This window comes from Zootermopsis nevadensis, unplaced genomic scaffold, assembly GCF_977971745.1.
Source record: "Zootermopsis nevadensis isolate Lab colony 2312 unplaced genomic scaffold, Znev_1.0 Znev_ptg000031l, whole genome shotgun sequence".
Classification (NCBI taxonomy): domain Eukaryota; kingdom Metazoa; phylum Arthropoda; class Insecta; order Blattodea; family Termopsidae; genus Zootermopsis; species Zootermopsis nevadensis.
Genome location: NW_028259163.1, coordinates 2,466,517 through 2,493,896, shown reverse-complemented (window position 1 = coordinate 2,493,896; position 27,380 = coordinate 2,466,517). Strand labels below are relative to the sequence as shown.

General features: G+C 35.4%; 4 protein-coding genes across 10 annotated transcripts in view; 1 reads left to right on the top strand and 3 right to left on the bottom strand.

Moving 5' to 3' along the window:
• Nucleotides 1–7,323, bottom strand: part of heph (polypyrimidine tract-binding protein 1 heph) — a 543,355-nt gene extending 536,032 nt beyond the window's left edge. For 2 of the 4 annotated variants that reach the window (XM_022061198.2, XM_087359361.1), the window contains exon 1: nt 6,906–7,322. Coding sequence is in view for 1 of the 4 variants with exons in the window: in XM_087359361.1 (XP_087215487.1) it covers nt 6,906–6,913 (8 nt within the window). In the remaining 3 variants the exon portion in view is untranslated. Of the gene's footprint in view, nt 1–6,905 lie in introns of all 4 variants that reach the window. The other 2 variants (XM_087359360.1, XM_087359363.1) reach the window with 2 other exon arrangements.
• An 815-nt stretch (nt 7,324–8,138) lies between these two features.
• On the bottom strand, nt 8,139–11,590 carry Cchl (Cytochrome c heme lyase). Its single transcript, XM_022061179.2, has 6 exons — nt 11,454–11,590; nt 11,139–11,289; nt 10,834–10,890; nt 10,610–10,732; nt 10,185–10,417; nt 8,139–9,630 (listed from the first exon to the last, which is right to left on the bottom strand). The coding sequence occupies exons 2-6, from the start codon at nt 11,271–11,273 to the stop codon at nt 9,414–9,416; spliced, it is 765 nt and encodes a 254-aa protein (XP_021916871.1). The 5' UTR covers nt 11,274–11,289; nt 11,454–11,590; the 3' UTR covers nt 8,139–9,413.
• Nucleotides 11,591–12,972: 1,382 nt separating this feature from the next.
• Nucleotides 12,973–27,328, bottom strand: LOC110828427 (uncharacterized). 4 transcript variants are annotated; one of them, XM_022061162.2, is made up of 9 exons: nt 27,135–27,315; nt 23,970–24,072; nt 21,658–21,896; nt 19,734–19,797; nt 18,437–18,567; nt 18,069–18,187; nt 17,526–17,655; nt 16,832–16,931; nt 12,973–15,930 (listed from the first exon to the last, which is right to left on the bottom strand). In XM_022061162.2, exons 1-9 carry the CDS (start codon nt 27,168–27,170, stop codon nt 15,824–15,826), a joined length of 1,029 nt encoding a protein of 342 aa, XP_021916854.1. In that variant the 5' UTR covers nt 27,171–27,315; the 3' UTR covers nt 12,973–15,823. The 4 variants fall into 4 exon arrangements, with proteins under 4 accessions (XP_021916854.1, XP_021916855.1, XP_021916856.1 ...); XM_022061163.2 differs by having other exon boundaries at nt 23,970–24,069; nt 27,135–27,314; XM_022061164.2 differs by lacking the exon at nt 27,135–27,315 and adding an exon at nt 26,930–27,060 and having other exon boundaries at nt 23,970–24,069.
• On the top strand, nt 24,129–26,755 carry LOC110828429 (mpv17-like protein 2). Its single transcript, XM_022061165.2, has 4 exons — nt 24,129–24,661; nt 24,759–24,997; nt 25,466–25,601; nt 25,829–26,755. Exons 1-3 carry the CDS (start codon nt 24,442–24,444, stop codon nt 25,598–25,600), a joined length of 594 nt encoding a protein of 197 aa, XP_021916857.1. The 5' UTR covers nt 24,129–24,441; the 3' UTR covers nt 25,601; nt 25,829–26,755.
• Nucleotides 27,329–27,380: the final 52 nt, after the last annotated feature.

Here is a 27,380-nt window from a genome sequence, read left to right as displayed (position 1 = left end):
TCAACACTGAGGATTTGACCGTAAGATAGAGCATGGATTCAACTTTTATGACTCCACACAAAAAGAATTTTTACATCAATGAAAAAACTTTTTTCAAAACTTCACGCTATATTACAGCAAAAATATATTTTTCACCACGCAACTCCCACCTACCACTAAAAATTAATCGATACTTATTTTGAACGTGTTTCGACTGAAACTTACAACAGGAACCATTTCTCCTTATTCTTTAAAGACTTGTCAAAAATAAACCTGTCGTTTTCTTCTACGTATATTACGTCAGACACTGGGGAGTGCCTGTGGTAAAACCCAGAAGACAGATATTTTCAATCTTTATGCCTCGTCATTCGCATAACGTGAATTTATTATAATCATCCTCGAATTACTCCATAATACTGATTCTGATGTCATAAAACAAAATTCTACAGCAATTCCGATTTAGCATACAGATGACGACGCGCGACAGTACATCGTTAAACAGAACAATCAATCATACCAGTCGATTCAGTATGAAATAGGTCACAGAATGCGTATTTTAATGTGTATTCAGCAGGGTCGTATTGAAAATTTTTTCTTTCTATTATCGGTCCTTGGTTGAATAGTGAATTAATGGTCCTAATGCTCGGCCCATCTGTACGTCTGAACGTAAATCGATCATTACATCCATTGAAACGATACACAACGGTGCAGTAAGGTATAAATTGCTTCGAATATCAAACAGCCTACAACACAGCACACGACATATGAATAATTAACGTAGATTTTTATTATCCGTCACGTCTTTTCGATGTTACAGGTCGTACGCTTGGAAAATCTCAATTCTAAAACCGTTCTCATCGACACATTTTCCAAACAGACAAAAGCGGGATTCGAGGCCTTACTGGATAATATTTAAGACTATGTTCACTAATTTAAATTATCCCGCCATTATCGACGGGTATAGCCACGATGGTCTAGCGGTTAGAACGCTGGCCTTGTAATCCTGGGGTCTCGGGTTCGATTCCCGGCGGTGCCCTAATTTATAACTTGTGTTGGGAAAGGCCGTGGTCTAGGCAACACGGAGTTTTCCTCCGTGGCATCCCAACAATTACTCCATTCACACACAGAAGAAGGCAATGGCAAACCACTTCTGGATCATCTGCCAAGAACGTATATGAACAGGTCCCAGTCCGAGAAAAGGATGGAAGGATCCTGTTCATATGGACCTGTCGTCAGACAGAACACTAAATAATAATAAGATGAGGTGGTCTAGCTGTTAGAACGCTGGCCTTGTAATCCTGGGGTCTTGGGTTCGAATTTATAACTTGTGTTGGGCAAGGCCGTGGTCTAGGCAACACGGAGTTTTCCTCCGTGGCATCCCAACAATTACTCCATTCACACACAGAAGAAGGCAATGGCAAACCACTTCTGGATCATCTGCCAAGAACGTATATGAACAGGTCCCAGTCCGAGAAAAGGATGGAAGGATCCTGTTCATATGGACCTGTCGTCAGACAGAACACTAAATAAAATAATAATATTGACGTGTATTTACTAGTATTAACAGAGAGGTCAGATATTATGGCATTCACATACGAAAATATAACACAAATATATAATAAATACATTTGGGATAGAGAAAATAATCACTACTTATTGAAGTACTGAATAACCACTGAATAAAAAATGCAGAAAAATATAATTTAATAATTTCGGTACAAGAAACTGCAATCATTATGTCCGGCGAGGGGTAAATGCAATTTCAAGAGTTTAATTGAAGTTAATTAAAGCATTCTGTTGTATCTGTTAAATCAGTTACCTTTAAATTGAATAAAGACGTTCACAAAATTCCGACCGCAGAAGAATTAAGATAAAATGAGACAGAAATCGAAGCTACTGCACCTTGAGCCATAGAGTTCTTTATGAAACCTTTTATAAAACTGCGCGTAAGAGGTTCAAACCACGACTATCATAAAGCTGTCTGGACGTGGAACACGTGACGGGTATCACAAACGAGAACATAACTTCTACGTGTTTACTTTCACAAACAACAGCCCTCAACCTAACAAAATAAAGTTGCTTTTATCTAAACTTTAAATTCTCAAACGTAGACCAGTTCTCTTTTAACTTATCAAAAAAAAACATCATCAGATTTTGACATCTTTCTGACACTGGGGGGGAGGGGAAGTGTTTTCAAAACTGCCCCTCAAACCTTTCAGGCTTCTCAAAACATTTCTTTCTTGTGGTCTGCTCGTTGAGAATACCACAATCAATATAGCAGTGGGAGAAAATTCACTTCATAACACCACCTTCCCATTAACAGCTCAACAAATATAATATCGTGATTAATATCACTGATAAATGATAAATGAAATTACCCAGACCAAAGCGTTTAATTATTCTGTATGAGATATCACATTTAATAAAAAAAAAGGTTACATATAATTAATAAAGATTGGGGCAATAAATGTTGCAACAAACTCAAGTCTTAAGGATACTAAGACTGAATTACGTAATCCAGTGGATACTGCATTACTGTGTCTCAAATGTGTTTAACGATAACACATCACCTAGTCAAGAATTTACGGGCATTTTATAAAAAAAAATTGAGGTTCCTTACCACGTTCACAACAGTTCCCATCTTGAGCCAGAGATGAATCCAAACCACACGCTCTGAACCCATTTCTTTAAGATCCAAATCAATAACATCCCCCCCTTCTATATCTAGGTCTTCCAAGCGATCTCTTCCCTTTACGTATCGCAAGAAAAATTTATATGCATTTTTAATCTCCCTGTGCACGCTACACGTTTAGTACATCTCATCGTAATAATATTTGGTGGAGATTAAAAATTATGGAATCTCTCATTATGCAATTTTCTCCTAAACCCTGTTACTTCATCTCTTTTAAGTATAAAAACAGTCTCCTACACAAACTGTTCTCAAATGCCCTCAATATATCTTCTTCCTTCATCGCCCTGATGATGGAGGCAGCAAGGACTACTACCAGACTACACGACGCAACAACCCAGAAGACGGCCATCTTAAATTAAGACCATATTAAAAGCGATGTCTGAACGCAGAGAGAAAGATTTCCAGAATTAATGACGAGGCAGAGACCAACTGAAATAAAATACCGAGGATGTCTGTCAAAGGGACTAATGATCAACAATTCCTCTGGTTCATTAATTTATTCACATAGAATGAGATTATTTCTGGCGTCCCTGCCAAACCTCACAAACAGAACGGTCAGATCATCTTCCCATCGCACGGCCCAAGGAAACCTAAGACTGCCAACATCAAAAACAAAATTTACCTGGAAACAAATCTGTTATTCCGAATGAAATCGTAGCACCTCTGTAAACGTTCATAATCACATTCTGAAGACAATGGTAGCTGTTCTGTGATTCGTCAGGGTATTTTATATTTTCCTGAAGAATTTATCCAACAAAAATTGAAATCTTTCCAAAGTCTTACCACCACACAATTTTCACTGTTAATAATGAGAGGAAAAAGGTTTTCTGGAGGGAAGTTGCACAAATGGAAGTCAAACATTTACGTATAATACAGATGCAGACACACAGTGTTTCAAAACACAACAGAACATAAAACACAAAAATTATAAACATAAAAAAAATTAAATATTTGTCTAGATTTCAATAACTGAACCTAATTCAACCATTCTTAATTTAATGGTATTTTTATTTCTTCTTCCTTTTCCGGTACCCTTTAGGGGTCCCCAACTTTTTTTAGTTAGCTTGATCTACAGACATTCGGTAGGAATCCTTCGATGAGGGATCAGCCCGTCGCAAGGCCTCTACCTGTACACAGGACAGCACAACACAGAAAAACATCCATGGCTTGAGTGGGATTCGAACCCATGGTCCCAGCAACCAAGCGGCACAAGGCCCACCAGTCTTTTTATTTCAAATAATATAATAATATAACGTAGCTGGTCGTATAATCTGAATAACATTAAACATAAACCAAAATAAATATAATATTCATGTATGAATAGAGTTGCGTTGACAGAAATTATAAAATACAGCTGATATAAGCAAACAAGGATGCCTCTATATAGGTTTAAAAATGCAAGTCACACTTCTGACACAAACAAATACCAAAATCCATTCATCCATCCATCCACTCCTCAATCCATCCACTCCTCCATCCATCCATCCAGTGGTGCTACAGGTCAAGTCGAACCCTGTCGTCCCTAAATACCAAAATATTAAACATAAATTACTAAAATGTAGCACTCGAAACATGTTTGAAACACTCATTTGCTCGCTTAAATGAAAACTGTATGGTCTGCCAACGATACTCAAGTGACAATGCAACCACTTCGGCGACAAGACAGAATTACGGGATGGCAATCATATTCCGATAAACATATACTTTAGGTTGGTACAAAATAATTCATGCAAATCCCAAAAGACACAAATCTTAAGTAATTTCTGCATTTGTCTGTTCTCAGAAAGGTTAAACAAGTGGCCACACAGCTACAGGCATAACATGACATAACAGTTGTGGGAAACATTAATGTTACAAAATACAGAGTGGTAAATAGCTATATGTCAGGTTTAGCCAAGATTCAAAATGGCTATTCTGTAAAAACACTGAGTGCGACAAAAACATTTTTTTTTAAATAATGGCGGAGTAACAATTTAACAAATAAACAGCAAAACAAGCATATGACATGGTGAAGATGCCCGAACACGACCTCGATGTTGTTACGACACTTTGTGAACTACTGTCGGACGGTTAGAAACGCGATGAATTCCAAATGTCACGACACATTCATATTTACATCGCAGATGATGAGGTTGAGAAATGCTGAGTTATGAAACCTCTATCAGGCATTGTTGATCATCTCACACAACGAAGGCAAGCTAAGTCAACTCCAGATTTACACATTTCCATCTATCATCATTTTGATTTTCTTAATATCATTTTAAAGTTTTGGTTGTTCTCATTACCATTTATGTACTTGTTCTGTCAACAGAACTGACACTAAATTGAATTCTAAAGGTAAACAATAATATTCTCAAATTTAATACAGTAAAACACGATCAGAGCTAAATTCAATGAGAAATGTTAACGGAATTCAACTGTTATAATCATAACTTAGCAGCTTACAGTTCATTTTATAATTTCTTGAAAATAAATTTGTAATAAATTTAATAATTAACAGTAATATACTTATTTCTGGTTTCAGTTAATAAGTAAGGATTCTAACTAAGGTTAGATCACAAAGGATTGCAAAATGTCACTTGTAAGTAGTATTTTTTGATTGAAAACAAAATGTTACATTTAAACAATTATAGGGACCCTTGATTACAATCATGATATAATCCATTTTACTTATCCATAAAATCCAGAATGTCCAGAAAGTTCTTAGTAATAAGAACCAACATTTTAACAGGACTCACACATTAAGGACACTTTTCAATTACTGAAGTATCAGGATCATTACGCACATTTGTTTAACTAGACAGAGGTCATTGTCCAAAGCAAGTAATCCCATTAAAGTTTCAGGGTTATTTTAAAGGTTATAAGACTTGTAAGACTTGAGGTTCTCACAGCGGTGAATATGAAGATTTCTGTCTTCTGGGTTATTGCGCTGTGTAGTCTGGTCGATGTTAACCAACGTTTCAGAGGTCATACTGCCTCCGTCATCAGGGCGATGAATATGGCAGTATGACCTCTGAAACGTTGGTTAACATCGACCAGACTACACAGCGCAATAACCCAGAAGACAGAAATCTTCGTTATAAGACTTCTACTGAATTTATGTGCGATCGTGAGGGGTCAGTAATACTAAGTAAGGTCACATCCTTTACAATTGGCACTTCATATCTTTCATATTTATTCTCTGAGACTCTGTAATACAAAATGGACCTCATAAAAATTACCATCTTTATTTATAAGTGATGGTACATTAAAGCCTCCTATTGATAATCATGTTAAGAAAAACACTTTAATAAATTATTTGAATTTGAAACAAGGTAATATTGACTGGCTAACCTCACTTTTTTAATTAATTTCCATCCCCACTTTAACAGGATAGTTATTTCTCATCATAAATTCCTACCTGCATTTATTTCAATAAAGTCTGTAGCATCTCATTAGTGGCATCTTGTTTATTTCTTACATGAATGCTGAAATAATATCTTGTTGATGATACTAGCTTAATTTTCAATGATCCTCACTTCATGCATTACTCCACATTTCAGTGATTATGTTCCATGTCCTGTAGAACTCTGGGACTATTTGACAGACTACAAAAGGGTGGCATATGTTACAGAAAAATAAACAAAAAAATACTTGGTCACAGATCTGAGTGTAATATTTAAAATGTATATCAAATATATGGATCAGTAATTTATGGAAACAAGCAGGGATCCTGTCACTGAGCAAAATTGAAAAAAATATGTCAAGTTTGGTGACAAATTCTAATTTCAGTTATTTTGACTACATACCACCTTTTCTACATTTTGCTTTCAAAATTTCGAAAAGGTAAAACAGAAATTTCTTGATGGCAAATAAAAAAAGGACCGGCACTGGTGGTATTACATGTTCTAAACATCATATCTAAATTCTAGTGTTTCGCGGGTATTAAAATAAATTTAAACTTTTCTAACTTAACCTCAACGCAACTTACAATTTTCTTATAATAAAGGTCTATACCACTGGTAATTAATTCATGATCACCCGAGTTGGACTCAAATGCGTCTCTTTAACAGTAATTAGCGCGCTGATATTTAAATCAGAAGCATAAGCCATTATTTTTGTCACAATACGACTTTAAATGACAGCAGACAAATGTCAAAAATCACTCTTTGGAACCTTATGAAATAACACATTTAACTCATTCAAAAAGTCATACACATTCAGCAACTACCATATTTATTCGAGGAATTCTTACCCGTTCATGATGAAGAAATATTTTACGGCACCAACAACTCTTCAGATCCTAAATTCACTTCTCACGTTGTCACTAACACAACAAGTGGTCTGGCACAACCCAATATGGCGTTACACAAGCAAGTAGTTGCTACACTGGGAAATTTTACATTAATCACAACATAAAATAACTAGAAATTAATCATAGAAGTCGAAATTTTCTTTATACATACTTATATATGGCCCTTAGAGTATGACACTCAAATAACTTGTAACTAGAGTAATATAATCACGTTCGTATTCAAACGATTCTCTCGTACATACCGCAAGAGACACCTGTGATACAAAACACGAACTACAAGGTATTTCACAACCGAAATATACCAATGGAAAATACAAGATTGAATGTTTCAAACCGTTCTACGGGTTTCAAGCAATGTTGAAATCCCTATATATTCTTAATGGTATAATTTTTTGGTTGTTTATTAAAAAAACGTTAATCCTCCGTTTGTGCACAAATTCCGAACAACATAATACAATCAATAGTTAATTGCCATAGAACATAGGCATGAGAATTTTACAAATCACATTTGTGCGCGTTCAATGGCGCTAACAAACAGCGATTAATTATATTTTTTCAAAACTTGTAATCATTTCATTTCATCTACTTACGAAAATTTACTCAAAATCTCTTTTGACTTCTGTGTGCACAAATTGAACTACAAGCCAAAATTAAGCACATCCACAGCAGCTAGGATGACATTCTTCTGTGTTTTGGTACCATATAGGCTTGTAGGTAGATGCCAACGTTTTGTAGAAACAATATCCCCATTTTCATCTCTGAAGATGAAGACAGTATGTCACCAAAATAACAATTCACCTGTATAACTTATTAAACTCATTAAAACAAAATATTTTATGTACCAATATCAATAGTAATATATACACACGACTTCCACTGAAACAATTCCACAATTTCAAACAATAAAGATAAAGCACATGGTGGTTTATTTGTTCACACTTCTTTCTCATGACAGAAAAACAATCAGATAAGGGACCACCATACTTTGTCTGCCCTTCAAACTTTTAAGCCAAGTAACCAGTTTTAATGAAATCTGGTATAAATATTATCACTCAAGTCTTCATAACTTTGTACTTGTTAATTTCTCATAGTAATTTCAACATGGCAGATGTGCATATTTGTAGGGTGAGAATTATATGCAGGACTTGGATCATCAAAGACTAACAACTTCAGTTAAGGTGATTTTCATTATAATGTAAACCAAAATAACACCTGTACAAAAGTTTATCTTCAGCTTCCAATTCACACCAATAACTAATGAGCCACTGAAATTAAATATGACAACAAATTGTACGAATAGTATATTTTTGTCAAGCACAAACATGGTGACCATACAAAACTAAGTTTATATCTGACAAATACCCACTTAATGGTACCTGCACCTTGTCGCGGTGGTGGGGCTTGAGTACCTCAGTGACCCCAAGAGCTATTGGTAGGGCCTCCCTAGCCAGATTGGTCGAGTGGGAGAGGTCAGACTAAGACAGGTACCCTGGTCCTCCAGGTTGGGGGTTGGTCGCAAGGCTAACAACCTTGCGCCGTAAAAAGGAAGATGTTTCGAAACCTCGATCAAAGCCTCGGACAGACGGACCTAACAGAGGACCGAATGGAAGAGGAGAATTGAGGAGGCCATGGACCGAGTATGGACCAGAGAGCCATAGAAGGACTAACGTGAAATTTCACTGCCACACCCACCGTAAAGAAACTATCTTTGTATTAAACAGCGAAGTTCTATTATCATAACTAAAAGATCTGCAAGCAGTACTCTTTTTTTCTAAAGTGAAAGGTAATTGTACTATTGAATTAATTCATTTATTAATTACATATATTACAGATGGCAGTGATGGTCAGTCAAGGGGAAAAGGGATTCATTTCAAAATATTTTCATTAAAATACAGAAATTTAAAACACAGAAATACAACACTCATTTCAGAAAAAAATAAATAAAATTTAATATCATAATATATTAATGTACTCGGGACGATTTCATAAAGGTAGAGAATGACTTTTTACATTTCGTCTTATGAATGAAAGATGCCGGTACGACGTGCGAATACGAAGCACAAGAAAAACCCTGCTCAAACGTTAAAGCCGTTCTGCACCGACGTCAGAAGCCTCGAGCGTGCCGCGTCAAAAAACTCACAGCTGAAAACATACTGAGAATCGTAATTAAATAAAGTCTATGTTTTATGAACGTCTAGTTAGCACGAGACGCGATCACAGAAATTAATATAATATATAAAAATTTTATTCCATAATAAATTGGAACAAAACATAATAATGATGCGTATGAAAACTGATAATGTCTCAACTTCATAATAAGGCAATTATCAATTATTTCTGCTAAGTATTTACTATTAACATGATACTTAAATGAGACACTTTATAGTACAAGATAAAACAACCTAACGAAATAAAGAGGCATTTCTAACCTCTAACACTTTGAGGCATCTAACTTATATCGTTACTGTAGACCCAGCGCCAATATGCCACTCTCATGCGATCCCAGATATTCTCCACAGAATCCATGGCTGGACGAACGTCCAACAACGCAAACTGGTAACTTCCGGGTTTCACCGGGCCACCATCGTAGTAATCAATAACATAGCGAACTTCTTTTCCACAGCGATCAATGATCCAGTCATGACGATCAAATGGAAGTTCATATCTGAAAAAATTTAATCTCGATTGCTGTCTTATTATTTATCACATGATCTGTAGACGAATAAAATATCGTAAGTGACGTGTTATTGATTTAAATTTCTCACTTAAAAATTAAAATTCTTAACTTCTGTAAGACACCTCATCTCATCCCCATAAAAGAGACGACACTGACCACAATAAGGGAAATGGGGCAGACGTGTTGGCAAAAGAAAATTGTTGTGTTCAAAAGTACAACAGAAAAATGCGGTTCGGAATGAAAAATTTAAAGGATTCATCTTAATTTATCTTGTTTTCTCCGTCCAGTACATTTACATAAATATATTTTATAAAACTGAGCTATTTAAAAAATGTCATTCAAAAATTTACTACTTAAACTTTTGAATCTGTTTCACTTCTCTCGTTGTAATAATGGATTTTGAGTGTTTTTATGAATTAACACAATAACTGACACTAAATAAGAAACTTCACTTCTTTATAATGCGTCTTATTTGTAATCAAAATTTCATACACACTACTAACGACAGATGACAACGCTACTGGAAACTTTTATCAACTTACCCCATCCAATACCTGATCCGTGCACGGGGAGAATAATCCTTTGCACGGCCAGCAAAGCTCTTCAATTTTGGGTAACCGCATTCTCTGGCATGAAGTGCTTCCCATTTCAAAATCTCCTGCCAAGCCTGTTCATTATTTGCATTATGTATCTGAATAATATGACCCATAACCTCTGGTTCAATGTCCTCGTCCTTCCAACGCCATCCTTTACGAAGCATCGCATTCCAGAACATCTACAACAATTACCAAGGAACTTAACTTTTATTGGATGCGTATCACAGCTTATTAATAATCCACCTGGTCACGTGTCCCACTTCCATCCAATTAAGCGTTAAATCCAGGAATTAGAGTCTGACCAGGAGGATTTACATCTCATATTTTTATATGATAAAGGTTGATCAAACATTTACTGTAAATAAACGCACCTGCTGAGACGGATAAACCCAGAACTCATTCTTGTCACCAGATTTGGGAATAGACGACATCTGCCGCTCAGTCGGAAGGGGAAATGGTTGATCCGGAGCTGGAAGCTGATTTGGTGGGGGCATCTATATTATAAGCCACACATTATTTATGTAAATTCTGTAAAACATACTTATCTGTTGCGGTTGAAAATACGTATGTACCTTTACAAAGAGTGGATTATTACCATATTCAATGGATTAAAATCATCGTTTCCAGCTATTGGGCATCCAGATGTCATTACCTGAAAAAAAACAGATGTGCTGAGGTCAAGAATGAGTAGGAGATATACCTACTGTTCCCCCAAATGCTTAATTTTATTTATTTATACGTTATCTGCCCAAGATTCAAATGGAGTGCCTCCCAACATAGGTCTGGAATCTTATTCCACATCATTCACAATGTCTTAAATTATAACCATTAAGAGTGAAGTAAGAACTAATCTAAACTACACAACGCCACATTGTATTATAACAAGATACTGATAATTACCTTTACTTCTTGCCTATGCCTGGGGCATTCATATAGTGGTTTCCCACCACGGGGTCGACTGTGTGTAAATTCTCTTTCAGTATAACCAACAATTTGTGCTGCTGCTATTTCAGCAGAAGACACAGTATTCCCCATAACTCCGTGGTATGAACTATTTACCAAAGGGAAAAGAAAATTATTACTATACATAAATACAAAATACTGGGCGCACACTGTAATGTATTTCTGAACTAGACTGGCCTGACAGTACTGAGTTTTTTATAATGTATTTCCTATGTACGAGTTTCAAATAAATATTTTAAATACAACTGTTACCTCAGTTCAACATCCACATAACTTCTACTCCGCCATGCCAATCGTAAAGAACGACGATACTAATTCTCCAGGTTGTACAGCGATACTAAACACAGAAATTTCCCCACAGTAACATTCGCAGATACCAACATCAAATCGGTGATTCAATGGCTTAACCCTAGACAGCCATCATCGTTATAAGTTGGCAACGAAAAATGCGTATGACGTCACGTTGACCTACCATCTAACCTCTATAACAGATGGCTTACGGAACCCGAAGGTTCATTACCGAACTAACCAAAGCCCTCCACCGGACCCTGTCCTGGGTCACCAACATCCAGTGTCCTTCAACTCCCATAGATCCCGTCTGAGATTATCCTCCCATCTATGTCTAGGGCTCCCCGACCAATACCCGGTGCACACCTCTTGCCCCGCCCATCCCCTTCTTGACTTAATCACCCTGACAATACCACCTACCCTCAGCTATATAAATTACTATAAATTCGAAATGCCAGTAGGGGTTGGTAATAAACCTTGGGAGTACCCACTGCCGACAGTCCAGTCAGTAACAACATTAAATATAATCTGAATAACTTAAGTATTATAGACCCTCAACACATGATTAGACTTTTACAAATCTGACAACTGTCTTCTGGGATATCAGTCACCCTTGTGATGGATGTGTAAGGCACCTCTGAAACATTGGTACACTGCCAGACTATACAACTAAACACATTTATTAGTGTTTAAGTAAAAGTAGCTGTAAGTTAAAATTCATAATGTGGCATTTGGAAAAATATTAACATTGTTTTAAATTAAAATCAAATGGACCTCACCAACACGAACAAGGCGAATTTGTTTTCATGACAGTAGTCACATGATACCAACCACGTATACCATTTGCAAAACTTATTTAACAGTAAAACATACTGAAGGAGTTAAATGAAATGTGAACTTTCGTATGAACAGAACCAAATTCATAACTTAACAATTTATATAAACTAAAGCACTCAAACATTTATTCAGTTTGCTATACTTCCAAAACTGATAAATATCAGTTGAATAAACAAGTTGCATTCAAAAACAAGGTTGACAAATATTGAAGTAATAATACTTGTACAAATGTAATATGATATAATAAAATAAATGTTACAACTAATACACACAAAAGCAACTCAATATATCTGTAATATATTTTTCTCCTCTTAGAATATTTACACACAACTTAATATCAAGGAACTTCGCTGTTTTCAGGGAGGAGCTTGGGTTCAGATGTATTGATATCAACAGTTTGTACTTCACGATGAGAATTCTGATAACCATTACTGTGAAACTTCAGGCCTACCACCCTAAAAATGTCTAGAACCTAACATAACACAAAATTTTAAAGTAGAATACAGATTTGGTTTTCAAAATTCTAATGTATTCTTCAAATCAACAGCTGGTATTACAAATTATAATATTGTTACAATGTATTTTCATTTTTGTAGGAACTGTATTTCAGAATTCTTATCATCTTTAGGATTCCTTAATGACACCATTAATTTTAATACATTTATTTTCACTTGTTATTAAATGTACAAATTTAAAGTTAAAGCAGCAAGTAACCCTTCAAAGTCCAGTGGTAATGAAATCTACCACTGGTTTATCAATTTAGAATCAACCAACTGATTTTTGTAACTGAGGTATAGACTGAATTCTTAAATATAATTGAGATGAGCTTTGCCTTCAGAGGGTTAAATGCATACAAATCAAAGTGACTAATTACATTCAACAGCACATAACCTAATTTTAAAATTCAGACCACCTAAATTAAACTATCTGATCCCAAGTTCTTCAAATATTTAATACTGATCAAATCAATAAACCATAAAGGATGATGAATAAAAATGTATTTATCACATTCCTTTAATTTTTAGATCAATGTATTTGTATTTAAATTTATAATAAACAAAAACTACAGAAATTAAATACATAAATAACATCTGGAATGATGTGAAAGTATAAAAAAGACTGCAACATTATAGTTTTATATCTATGTGTCACGTATGTGATCAATGTATCTCTTATATGCACGTTTATAAGTTCTATTATTCATTAGTCAATGTAATATGTTCGTTGCAATATTATTTCGGATGTATATAATAAAACTCCACATTTATAGGTCATACTCCATTGTAAATCAAACAAATTTAAAGTACTGAACTTATTTTCTTGTTTCGTTTTATAAACACGAGTATTAAACTTTCATTCACACACATTTCATATGCTTTATTCACAATCTTGCTTCTAATATGAACAAATATAATGAGAACATATTTGTTTCATAAACTGCAGAATTTTCCAAACATAAAGAATATATGTTCAGCATTACTTAAAATCTCAAGAGTTAGCACAAATTACCACTGGTGACACAATTTTATTACATACAAACACCTACATAATATTATAAATCACATCAAAGATCTAAATTGCGAACAATATCATTTAGAAAGAAAATAATTTTACAGTTCCCTGCGCATTAATTTCAACACACAGAATAGATGGATGCAATTACCACATAAATGTTGCTTCTGCATCATAAATGTAACACGCCTTGCACACAAACACAGAGAACATAAAACATATCTAAAGTAAGACCATACGAGTATAAAACAAATACCTTGTCTTTCATCTGCTATTCTTTTGTTCTTATTTTTGACTTCAGTGTTAATATTAGCAGTATTTAGGTCTGAAAACTTCGGTCTTTTGTCACGCACAAATGTTTTATGTAACAACGGCATTTTACCAGGAAAATAGAAGTTACGAATGTGCAAGACGACGATGTGATTTGTGATGGGTTTCGGGAAATAGTATAGTTATTTAAATGCAGTATATGGGAAGAATCGGTAGTTCTGGGGGTTGATTTAATTTGTTCGAACTTAATATGTAAGATTTCAGGTTCTCACAGAAGTTAATTGACAAATTTTTAAGCAATTAATGCTTCAACTAAACAATAAAAAGCATGCTAATTTCCATAGATCAACTGGGATATAATCGCATGTACAAAATCTGGTGTGCAATAGTGTACGATTATGGTGTATCGAGACCTGCTCTGGGTGCCACCCAGCCTCCTATTTGATGGGGGTTCTCAAGGTCCTTTACCTGGGGGCAAAGCATGGCTGGTGACATGATGCTGACCATTAACCCCATTTAGTGCTGACGTCAAAAACAAGTAGGAGATATACCTCATTTCCCCAGAAGCGTCTCCATGGCATGTAGCTTCACTTTTAGTGGAGAGCCAGAACTCGGTCTGTACAGAAAAACTGTCGAGAATTTTCAGATGGTCATTACGAGGAAACAGAATGTAGAATAGCCATGAGCATCATATAACGCAAACAATTATGTTTAAGACGAGATATTATTACGTAAAGAATCATAGAAACTATAACTATAAATGAAACTTTCCACTTTCATGTGAATTTAAGTGGAAAAATGTTTAATACAAATAAAGGCAACATACAACATTAATGAATGAATTTAATTACGTACTTAAGCAACAGAACGCACAGAACAAATAAAACGGTTCATCACCATGTTTCGGATATTAATATAGAATTCCATATCAACTGACAACCCTGCTCCTAATATACTTCTCACACGTATTTAATCGTTTCAAACAAAATATTAAATCTATCAAATTATTAGGAAATGCTTATGTACCACACCAACTTCCAGTACTTAAATTCTTCTGCTTACCTACAAGAAGGCAACTTCTCTAAAGTTAATCACTTTATTAAAAATTATGCAAATATTTCAAACTTTGAAACACATTAAATTTTAGTTGCATAATTCCTAGAGATCCCAGTATGTATCCTAACAAAAAAAAAAAAAAAGTATGATTTGAGCAGTCAGCTCTACTATCTTTGCATTAAATTGGGCTCGGCGGTAAAACTGAAGTAAACAATTCTATTACTTACCTCTTTACAATATTAAAAGCTACTAAAAATTTTTAAGTACTGAGTCAATGTGAATTGTGCCCTTTATAAATTACTGGATTCTTTTTAAACATGAAAAACTACTCACTGACAAAACACAAATAATGATTCATTCATTTTCCCAATTGGTTACACTGTTGTGCCATCCAACAAACTTATTGTTCAATCTGAAATAATCCTTCCTATGACGGTCGATTATAATGACCCGTCACCCACCGGGAAAACTAGGAAGACTAGTACGAAAGAGGCTGGCTCGCACACACTTCATTCAAAAATCCGCATCTTCTACTATGATCTATAATTACTATAAATAGAACATAGCAAGTATGCATGACTAGCATTTGTTACAGTTCTATTTTATGCCTATCGTCTACATAAATTCAGTAAATAATTATTTTTAATTTAACGATACAGCTATAGAGAATTCTGGCCATTTTCAGATGGTGCTTGTTTAGGGTGACATCTGTAGAGTGACTGGAGGGGCACGTGAAGAAGTTCTACCAGTTGAGGGAAATTTGGTTCTGTAATGGAAAATTCTGTGTTATTATTCTGTTCTGTCCGCACGCATCTTCACTCTTAACTCGGTTAACTCCATAATGCACGAATTTAAGACGCTATGGGAAAAATGGGGTTAGGGGAACCAAAGACGCACAAAACATGACACATTTAATAAACATAATTAATGATTAATAAACATTAAAACATTAGTGATGGTGTTTATAGGGATGATGCTGGCATTCCTGGCTAAAGGTCTGTCAAGGTAATCGAAAAAAAAGTAACGATCAGTTTTAAAAATGGCGTAAAGTACACTTTGTGTGGTATATCTACACAGCTACCGAGACGAGCAGGCAGATGTGTGCCGATGTGTATTACAATGTACCTACACAATATTACCACAACAATTTTGTATGTGAATAAGCAAAACCACAATGCCCGAACCGGCAAACGAGGAGGGTCTCCCAAATTTCAGGGATCAGTTAAAAAAAGAAGAAGACAATACGAACATAAAACGACACACGACTATCGAAAAGTGAGAACATTATGTAAGTACTGCAAAGAGTAGGGAAGTGCCTCCACATTTTCCATGACATTCCGATTCCTCAAATTGAAGACGAAGTTCTACGAAAGCTAACTTTTCAAACAACCGGCGTGCCTCTGCATTACCATGCGTAAAAGTGGAAAAAGTCGGAAACCAGTAATGTCTGGCCATATTAAAATGCTTTTTTGCAACTGATTATGTTTAATAGTATCAAATTTTTACATCTTTTTTAAACGTGCAAATCTGCATCTCACGCTCACCCTGTATAATGCAAGGACTTCATTAATTACACTATTTCTGTTGTTAATTAACTGTGCTAAGAGAGGGCTATCCTGTGCATAGGTATTAATACAGAACTATCTCTTTTGTGATATTATAGTTACCTGTCTCAGGGGATATAAGACCATGCCTGATAAGAAAATCAATAACAACAGGACAACTTGTAGTTTTGAAATCAGATGAGAAAACTTTCTCCAGAGCTTCCTGCAAAAAACAAAAACAAAAACAAATAATTAAAATAAGATTTGAGGTTTTCATGGTTGTGAGAATGAAAATGATGTTCTTTTGGGTTTCAGCACAACGTAGACTCATCGACAGATGCCAATGTTTTGGAGAAACAAAATGACAGAATCTTCATGGCTGAAGATGAAAAAAGTATGTTTCTCCAAAATGCCAGCATCTACATGGTGCCAAAACACAGAAAAACATCATCAAATGATTGAACCCCAACCCCCACTTCCTTCTCAGTGGGAACTTTTAAAAACAATTCCCTACAAACATTTGAACACATTTTTTTTTATTTTTCATATCCAAGCTATACGTCTAGCTCAATGTAGTCTACCGTAAAACAAATACAAAGTTGACATAAGTTTTTATACATTTTACAGATATTAAATTAGCTTTATGATACATAACAGAGTAAACAATTATCAGGCCCCAGGAGATGCTGTAAGGTCCAAAATTATAATGTAAACTCCTAATTATAAAGTAATTCTAAAAAGAACAGTTCTTCATATTGTACAATAAAATTCATGCTTCTGCTATGTTAATTACGATAACATATAAAGAACGACATACTTTCGCAGGCAGAAGTTCGAACGCTTCTACTTCTCCGTCGCTGTTACTTGGAACAAAGTCTGCTGGCAACTCCAAATCAAAAACAAATTCTGTATTGGGGAACAGACCACGCTCACTTTCAAAGAAGAACCTGGTCAAAGAAAGATCGGTAGTTAATCCCACAAAAATGTATCAACTGCTTACGTTGTTCAACGATTTAATGAGCAAGGGTACCGAAAAACTGTTAAACCTCTCACGTGGAAGAGGTTACACATCAGACACTTCTGCTGTTTCACAAGCCAGCTGAGATTCAGTGACAATTTCACAAACAAATTCAATATTCCTCATTGCAGATAAATATCGAAGTGATAACATGAAGGTAATTTTTTTATTTAACGTACAGCAACGCAAAAAATTCAACTGAGGAGGAATGAATACTTTCCTCGAGATAAATTTATTGATAAAACCAGAGACAACCAATAATATTTTTATATCTGGAAAAGGAGAGGTACATAAACAATCCTTGCAGTCTACACATGACACCAGGTACATCACGTTACTCACGAGACACATCCTGCAGGCCTAAGCTTAGCGATTAACTCTGCCGGTATAGAAGCCTCTTCGGCAGCTTCCTTAGCAGCAGTCTCCAGAATTCCGTAACCTACGGACAGACCTCCACCTACCTGCAATGTACAAATTTTCAAATTTCTGTTTACAATTACTGAATAAACAATTTTGGATATCCATTTCCCAACCTTTCAATTCTTATTGTAAAGGCTCAACTTGAGAATATGTCAACACATTTTAAATTTTTCCGGTATTACAGCCAGATACTTCAGCAGTGAAACATTTGTCTGTTTCTTATACACAATTACATACCTTACCACAATTATAAATATTTGGATTGAGGAAGCAATGTTCTTGATACACACCATGTTGTCCCACTTTCCAGGCCATGTCTGCTTCGTTGCTGAGCGCTGTTGCAGCCAGATACACAGTCCCTTCTCCGGGTCCATGACATAACCATTGATGTCCACACCATAATTACGGATGCCAAAGAGACCTGAGATAAAATATTAAACTTTACTTACAGTGCTTTCTGGTGGCACTTCAGTTAATTAAAAGAAATCTGCAGCTAAAGAAAGAAGGTATTACATGTTTCATTTAAAAATAATGTGAAACTTAATTCGAGATTAAGTAAAATACTGAGGAGAAAAGACTGTCAAAATTAGAACTATAGCTGTATGACAAAATATAATTCATAATAGAATTTTATAAGCCAAGCCCAATTTCTTTCATTTCCCCCGAGTCCCTTTAATTATGGCCCTTCTGACCTTCCTTCTTCCGATTATCTATTCTACTAGACGGGAATGTATTTCCTTGCAATGGCATAGGATCACCGACAAATGAAACCTACAGCTTAACGTCAAATCCAAAGAATGGCAAGACCTGATATTCCGTGTATTCACAAAGTTCTGATTCTGTCAAACACGACAGATGAGAAATGAAACAGAAAAAACAGTACTGAATCTGACGGTCTTAAACCAAAAACCTTTGGCGTGGGAGTCAATTGCCTTACCTTATACCGATTCAATTTTTATACTTTTACTATACAAGATTTGTTGTGGGAGTTAATGCTCCATGAATTCTAGACCTCAGCAATGGAGGAAGGTAATCTGTCGGGTCCATACGTCAGCCGATTGAAACCCGTGTGAACGAGCGCTCAGCATACCCACTAGACAGGAAGGCTGGTGAGCTAAAGACCTTGTCTGGATGCGACACAGAAGAGAAAAATCATTTGCTCTTCCAGGAATTCAATTCCAGTCATCATACTAGGAGACACCCGAGCATAAACATGGACAAAACCATGCGCACATTTTAATTTTGAAACCATCTAGTCATCATATATTACAAAGAAGGAAATTAAGGTCTTCAAATATGTGATCCTAAACTGGTAATAACATGCACATTATTTTTTTTATATATAAATTTTCTAGTCTGGTACAAAAATTATGGATATCAAACAGTAAAAACATAAAAATTCATATTCAGAATTGTGATTTTTAAATAAACTCTTCTATATTTAGACCATGGGAAGTATGTACACCTACTTTCTTATATTGTCAATGTGATGCACACCACAGCCAGCTACAAACGGCATCCGACAGCACCAGCCAAGGGACGACAACAACATAAATTACAATGGAATATTATAATTATTTAACTTACAGGTTGCCGATCGGTCCATCTTGAGCAGTGAATGGTTGGAGAACACGGTCCGAACCTCAAAACACTGCATTATACAAACATAATCGTAAGACAAAATTGTACATACTTAATACGCAGTATCAAACAACTCTAAACACTGTTTTTGCTGTTGTTAACATCCAACACCGGCGCAAACTTTTATTTCCTTGTCTCTACCCCTCTTCAAACAATACACACAAATTAAAAAAAAAACACACACACAATTTTGTGAGATTTGAGGTTTTCAAATTGGTGATGATGATGATGTTCTTCTGGGTTTTGGCGCCATTTGGACTGGTCAATAAATGCCAGTATTTTGAAGAAACATACTGTCTCCATCTTCAGGGCTTAAGATAAAGATAAAATGTTTCTCTGAAACATTGGCCAGTCAAAATTGTGCCAAAACCCAGAAGAACATTATCATAACATAATTTTACCGGCAGTTTTCACAAAGTTACAAAACCTCATCTTTAACTATGAAGGAGGATCAGAAACATACCATTTGTCGATGTATAATTACTATGATCTTAAGAGGCAGGATTCACAGCCACTGCATAATTATCAACGCAGATTAAATCAAAATAATATTATGCACTCATAAATTAATTTACATCTATAATATAATGAACCCGAGACGCTACGCACCATCCAGGAGCTTGAGGGGAGAGGAGTTACAGCTCCTACTCATTCTTAACCTTGGCACTAGTGGGAATAAGTGATCGGCATAATGCCTGGCTACACTTGACCACAGAGAAAAAGACCCCTGGTGTCTACTGAATAGGAGGCTGGGTGTGCCCCAGAACAAATATGGACTCAGAGACCAAACAAAAAATCCTTTACCCCTGCCAGGAATTGAACTGTGATCATTCAGTCTGTAGTCAGTCACCATAACGACCGAGTTACCCCAGCCCTAATGTAATATGAATATTAAACACCAATATATCACTTATGCACTCAACATGAGCTGTTATGTGACAGATAAAATATGCAGACAGCTGCAGTACAAACATGCAACATTTAAATATTTCCAACATTTTGCCAAGATCCGAAATTGACATAGTTCCAGAAATATTACATTAAAATGCCTTATGGCCCGTTCTGGATCCACCTCTGGATGTAAGAAATAACTCACACATAACCCAGAAAGTTCTCTCTTTACAGCAAGTCTGTGGGATTTCATGTTCAAAACAAGTTTCCTTCCACAACCTCATTCTTCAATTCTTAGCTACCGAATGCTCCAGTCTTAATGCTAACACGTCTGAAATCAGTTTCTGTCTGACAACAAATCATTAAGCGCTGAACCAGAATTAATCCCTAATTCGCTTTACAAAACATAAAACAAACATAAATATGTTTGCTCCACTATCGTTGACCAACTCTTTGGTGTACGATCCTTTTCAGCAATTCACTGTACACTTTCCAAAACACAGAAGACCGGGACACACAGAAAAATAATATTATAAGTCGTTTTGTACGGGCGTGAAACCTATCCTCTTAATCTGACGGAAAAACATATATTACGAGTTTCCAAAAACAAAATGCCTAGAAAAATATTCAGCCCTAAGAATCATTAAGTAAATAAACAATTTTAGGACATTACACAACAACAACGTTCATTAAAATCTTTAAGAATCGACACTATAGGACAGACAAGATATGCAAAGAGTACCATAAGACTGAGAAGGGACAAATAGGATAACATTAAGATATGGCAGAGAGGCTGTAAGGACCATATGTGGAGGGACCTGACTTAAGATATTACCCAACAGCAGGTTGTGACACTTAGCTCCTGTCTAGAAGGGATTGAATAAACAAAGACAAAGGGCAGTTTCAATTTTAACAAACAAACCCCAAAATGAATAACAAGTACCTAAGAGCTCATTATTACACAAAACGAAGTACTTGCCTCATCTCGCCATCCCTTTAATGCGATGAATACGTTATTAGATCGGCACTCTCTCAAGACTGCTTCAACCTTTGAGCTTCGATCGTCATAGTCTCTGAAAGCTGGGTTGAGTTCAACAGAATCTGGTTGAATGTGAAACACATCTGGATAACGTAATAGTTGCAACATTACATCTGGTCTCACTAACCCAACCTGATAGCCTTCGACAATAAAGGGCCGACACTTTCCCTGCTGCTGTTCTAAAAATTCAAATAGATATACAAACATGTGAGAATAAATTATACAAGATATGGACAACCTTTATGTGGCCTTGAACTGAAACTAATTTTCGTATCATGGGTACAGACAACAATATTACATATCAACTAAGATTTACCAGTTGTTGAAAAAAATTAAGTCTCAAATCAAGGCCAGTATAAGAATCAACTACAAACATTGATTTGTCAATGTTAAAACATAAAACATCCTTAATATTTTACACAAAAAACAGGTAGCAGACACAAATTAAATTTGATAAAAAAATTATAAAACTTTACTCAGACCAGACAAAAAAGTTACGGCATGCCACATCCAGCCAATGGGCTGAAGTCGCCCATGCGAGGAATACAAATTTACTGTACTCTTTACGCGTTAAATATATTGCTCATCACTATACTGTACTAATTCATTCGATAAACTTGTATTTGTCAACCACAAATAAGCTGAATCCACCGTCAACCCACATAACAAGGAAATGCTGCTAGAAGAAGCAGAAGAAGAAAAATGTTAATCCAGGCAACTAAAATTAATTTCTTACTAATAATAATTTGTAAAATAATATAAGTAATGAAGATGTGAGAAACAGAGAATATTTATAAAATGCAGGATGAATTAAAATGAAAGAGACATAAGTGGTCAGATCACAGAAAAAAAAGACAGGTTATCAAAACACCCAACAAAACTGAAGCCAATAAAGAACAAAGCCCTACCTGGGGGCACACAGATAAATTATAATCTTGATGATTATGCTTTGAAATGTTTACTCACACTCACTGTTTTATTAGTTAAGACACATAAGATTTCTTCAATTTCACAACCAAGCTATACCAAGGGTAGATGCAATATTAAGTGTCTTCATGCTAGGTTAGGTTAAGCAAATAAATCTAAGTAAATATTCACCAACATTCAGGCAAAGCTTGAAAATCTTTGTGAAGTTTATTTATAGGCATGATTTATACCAAGATGGCTCCTGACGGCAATAAAAATTAATAATTATAATATTAGACACTGTCCATTGTCTGAGGTATACTAAATATACCCAATGTTTTGGAAGTTGGCACTACTCACATCTTCTGGTGATTACCACCATACAGGCTCATCTGTTATTACTTTTCTTTATATTAGTGGCAACAGTTATAATCAAACCTGGAAAATTTTGAATATTAACCTATTATGCCAAACACTAGACCGCTGTTACTGTCCCTATATACAAATTATGAGATATCACAATGCCAAAATGACAACAACAAAACATGTAATTTTATGGGATTTAAGTTTATTCAGGGTGTGGCCTGAACCGATAATATGCCACTTAAGTACACTTTTACTATTCTAAGAGTCTTTATCTGAAAAGGATATAATTTCACTATGTAAACTCAATACCAGAAAAAAAAGTCTGCATGAAGAAAATACATGGATGAGGAATGTTAAACAGCAATCAGGATTTCCTGAGAACATTTAACAAAGGTCTCTTGTCCTCTCTCTTTTCCACCCCCCTTCCCTTATTCAGATTCACAACCAGTAAGCATGGCTGTCAATACTGACATTATTCCATGATGAAATGTCATGATGCATATGAGGTCTTACAACACAAAACTATAAAAAGTGATTATTTTAAACAACACTATACATTTACATTCAATCATATTCATATATTAGGCTTTGAGACTTCATACATGTTGTATGACAAGTATACACCACGTAAAAGCATATTCCTTCAAATTCGGTTTACCACTCTTACAAAATTATTAATTTAAGAGCAAACTGTTAAGAAAATCACAGCCGCCAATTAATACAGCATACATACTAATATATGAATTCGAGAACAAAAGTACATATGAATAAAATGTATCCATCCAGTCGCCCAACATAATATAAACATGAAAACAATGGCATAAGATCGATGTTTACCAAACGGGTAGTAACAAAGTAGGCGTTATTGAAATCAATACTGTACACATTCACGAACAACCACAAAATTACTTCGCTCGAAGCAAAATACGACGACTGTCTTAACTAATTTCTTAAATCACTAAATATTCCTTCATAAATACCTGACAGGTAGAAACAGTTGAATTTATGCGCTAATTTCAGGAGCCGTGACATCGATAGCTCAGTCGCCGCCATGCCATTCCTTGGCATCATCAGCATAGCCTGCTTTCAGAAATACGTAAAGTTAGCAGAAACACAGCTGTCAGTGGTAGGTTTCCAAATGTAACCACAAAGTGCTCCGTTGAATGGAGTATCGGTCAGTTAATATAGTTAGAACTGGGTCTGCATTGTGAAAAGTACATGCATTCATGCACTAATTTCTTCCTGAAAAATATCGCGTAATAACAGCTGCACAAAATAAAATATGCCGCTGCAAACTGAAAATAAATTATATTCTGTGTGTTATCACTGCAGTGACAATGCGGACACGACGATAAATTAACAAGAAAAACCTGCCTGGAAGTGAAATTATATAGGTCACTATGAAAGGAATACAATTTCGGATATATTATTGATTAATATTAAACTATTATCATGTACTCCTACTTCAGACTCTTACACAGCCTGTCAAACAAGAATAACTGCAAAATACACACAAAAGTAAAAGGCATGTTCAATACAATATTTGGAAAACATTTGGTTTTGACAAATACTATTTCCTGTGGAGTACTTATGGGAGCTGGAGATTTAATTCAACAAGAAATCGAAAGATACAGAAATGTAAATAGCAAACCTTTTGATTGGAAAAGGACAGGTTTGTGTTGTGTGCACTGGAGTAAATCTGGAAATTACAAGCTTATTATATTAAACTAGAAATTAGACTGCTTTTGATAATTTTTTGCTTCTTATAGGTCGTATGTTTGTTGTGGGCCTTACTCAGGGCCCACCACAGCACATCTTTTATAAATTCTTGGACCGGGGCCTTCCAAGACGAGATTTTAGAAGCATATCAATTAAGATCATCATAGATCAGCTAATAGCATCACCAGTCTGCATCTGTATATTCTTCTTTGGAATGGGGTACCTTGAGGACCAGACATGGGATGAAATTATTTCAGAATCAAAGAAGAAATTTCTAACTGTTTATTTGGTATACCTGGCATATGTATATATGTGTTAAAAACCAACTCTCTAGTAACATAACCCAAAGGGTCAACATTATCAATACCAAAGCCCACAACTGAAAATAATCTACACTCAGTTGCACTGATGCTCAATCTGTTTCTCTAAGATCTATGTTAATGTTATCCTCCCATTTTCTACCAGTCAAGACCAACACCTTTTCCTCAAAATTAAAAAAAAAAAATCAGCCAGCCTGAGATACCACTGTGAAAACTTCAAATCCTAGCACATGCTAATTTTCTTTCCTAAAACCACAGTTTTGTTTTTAATTTTTAACTTTCTTTTAGTAGTTGCAGAGTGTATGAAGTGAGACCAATGTTCACAATCATCCAGCGTCAGTGAAAATTTCAATTCTTTGCTTAATGTATATAAACGCATTTTTGTTTGTGTTATATGGGAAAAGTTTCAATAATTACACTTGTATATTATTTTGTAGGTAGACTGGTTAGTCTGGCCACCGACTCAGGTTATAAACTTCTATTTTCTGAAACCGAAGTATCGGGTTATGTATATCAACATAATGACGATGCTGTATGACGTGTTCCTCTCCTACATAAAGCACGATGTATAATGTGAGTACAATTTATGGCTGTCTGCTGCTTAAATCTTCAAACCAAAGTTTTTATATTTTCACACAACCTTAATAAAAGTCCTCCACTTTTGTCATCAATGAATGGCCAAAAGCAGTGATTTCATAATCCCATCATCAATAAACATTCTTATACAAAAGTAATTTCTCTTACTGTACCATTACTGCCATCAATAAAAATAATATTTTGACATTACTTTTATGTTTCAGTCTCTCTAAGCAAAGATTTTTGAGAATGGAGTTCTGAGGAGAATAACTGAAGCTATGAAAGAGGAAACAGAAGAGAACAGAGAAAATTGCATAATGAAGAACATAATTTGTGACCTACACACATAACTGGTAAGGCACCTAAATCAAATATAATGAAATGGGTGGAACATGTAGCATGCATATAAAATTTTGGTCACCAAAACCTGAAAGGAAGATGTTAACATGGACAGCGTAGTATATGCATAAATTATAATTTAATATTACTGGTGGGAATATGAGCTGACAGCATTATAACTTGTAGATTGATACTAGTGTTTCAGAAAAGGCTACTATCCATATTCAGGGCTGAAGAGGTTCACTACAGAAGTTCTGAGGTTCTTGTCGCAGTGAACGTGTCAATGTTGGTCTTTTGGGAAACAACATCCTGAACATGGTGACAGTATGTTCCTCCAAAAACAATGGTATTTGTCTACAAGTCCATATGGCATTACAACCCAAAAGACCAGCAATGACAACACAAGGAACACACAGGTGATTGGTCACAAATAACTTACGATTCGCAAAATTAAACATTTTCACAGCAAAATTTATGTAATAGTGAGGACCAGCACACTGATTGCTGTATTATTAAGACAATGTTCAGGCATAATGCAAGAAACTGCTGGTTATACCATTTACTTATAATTCATCATGTTATCCTCTGCCTTCATAATGGTTTCCCAACCAAAATACTATATGCATTTTATGTTTTACCCAAGTCACACGTTTGATCTCTATTTCACTTTAGTAACAATAGTTCGTTAATTCAGTCAATATTTGTCAAAATGTCAAATAATAGCATACGAACCACATAGTGTATTTTCTGTGTGATAACAGCCATTGTAACATTTGTAATAGTGTAAGATTACAGACCTATATCCATGTTTATACACGTTTTTAATATGTCTCCCTCTTATGGGTCCTTTGGCACTCTAGTGTGGACGCAAACGTTTTGAGGTTATGCCTACAAAACTTTGTCATATCTGCGGTTAAATCAACAGACTACTTGCTGACAGGAAAAAAATTAGCGACACTGGTTACCTTTACAGTATGGTTTCATACCTTTAAAAAGAATACGAATATACGCCATCAACCACCTGCACGTGAATAAAATATTCGTACAAAATTTATTGTCCGACAGTGCGAAGCGTACTGAACTGATACCGAATGTAGTTCACTGGCGGGTAAAATGCAGGAAATAACACCAGCTGAGCGACAACAAAAATCTCAAGAACTATTAATATTGCTTGCAATAATATTCACCTACCTTCCAAAGTAGCATTCCATTTTTGTATCGGCACATGGTTATTTCGTTTGAAGCACCTATTATAACCTCTCACTGTGCCTCCCTGGAAACAATTATCATTTATACACATTATATCAAAGCAAACTTCCACATCACGGATCAAGTAGATAAGCTATGCAAGTCATGCATGTCAAGTCTTGGCTGTGAAGTTGGTATTAAATATAGTTATGGCGTTGTTACCGCAGCTAAGTCGGTAATAAGATAAAC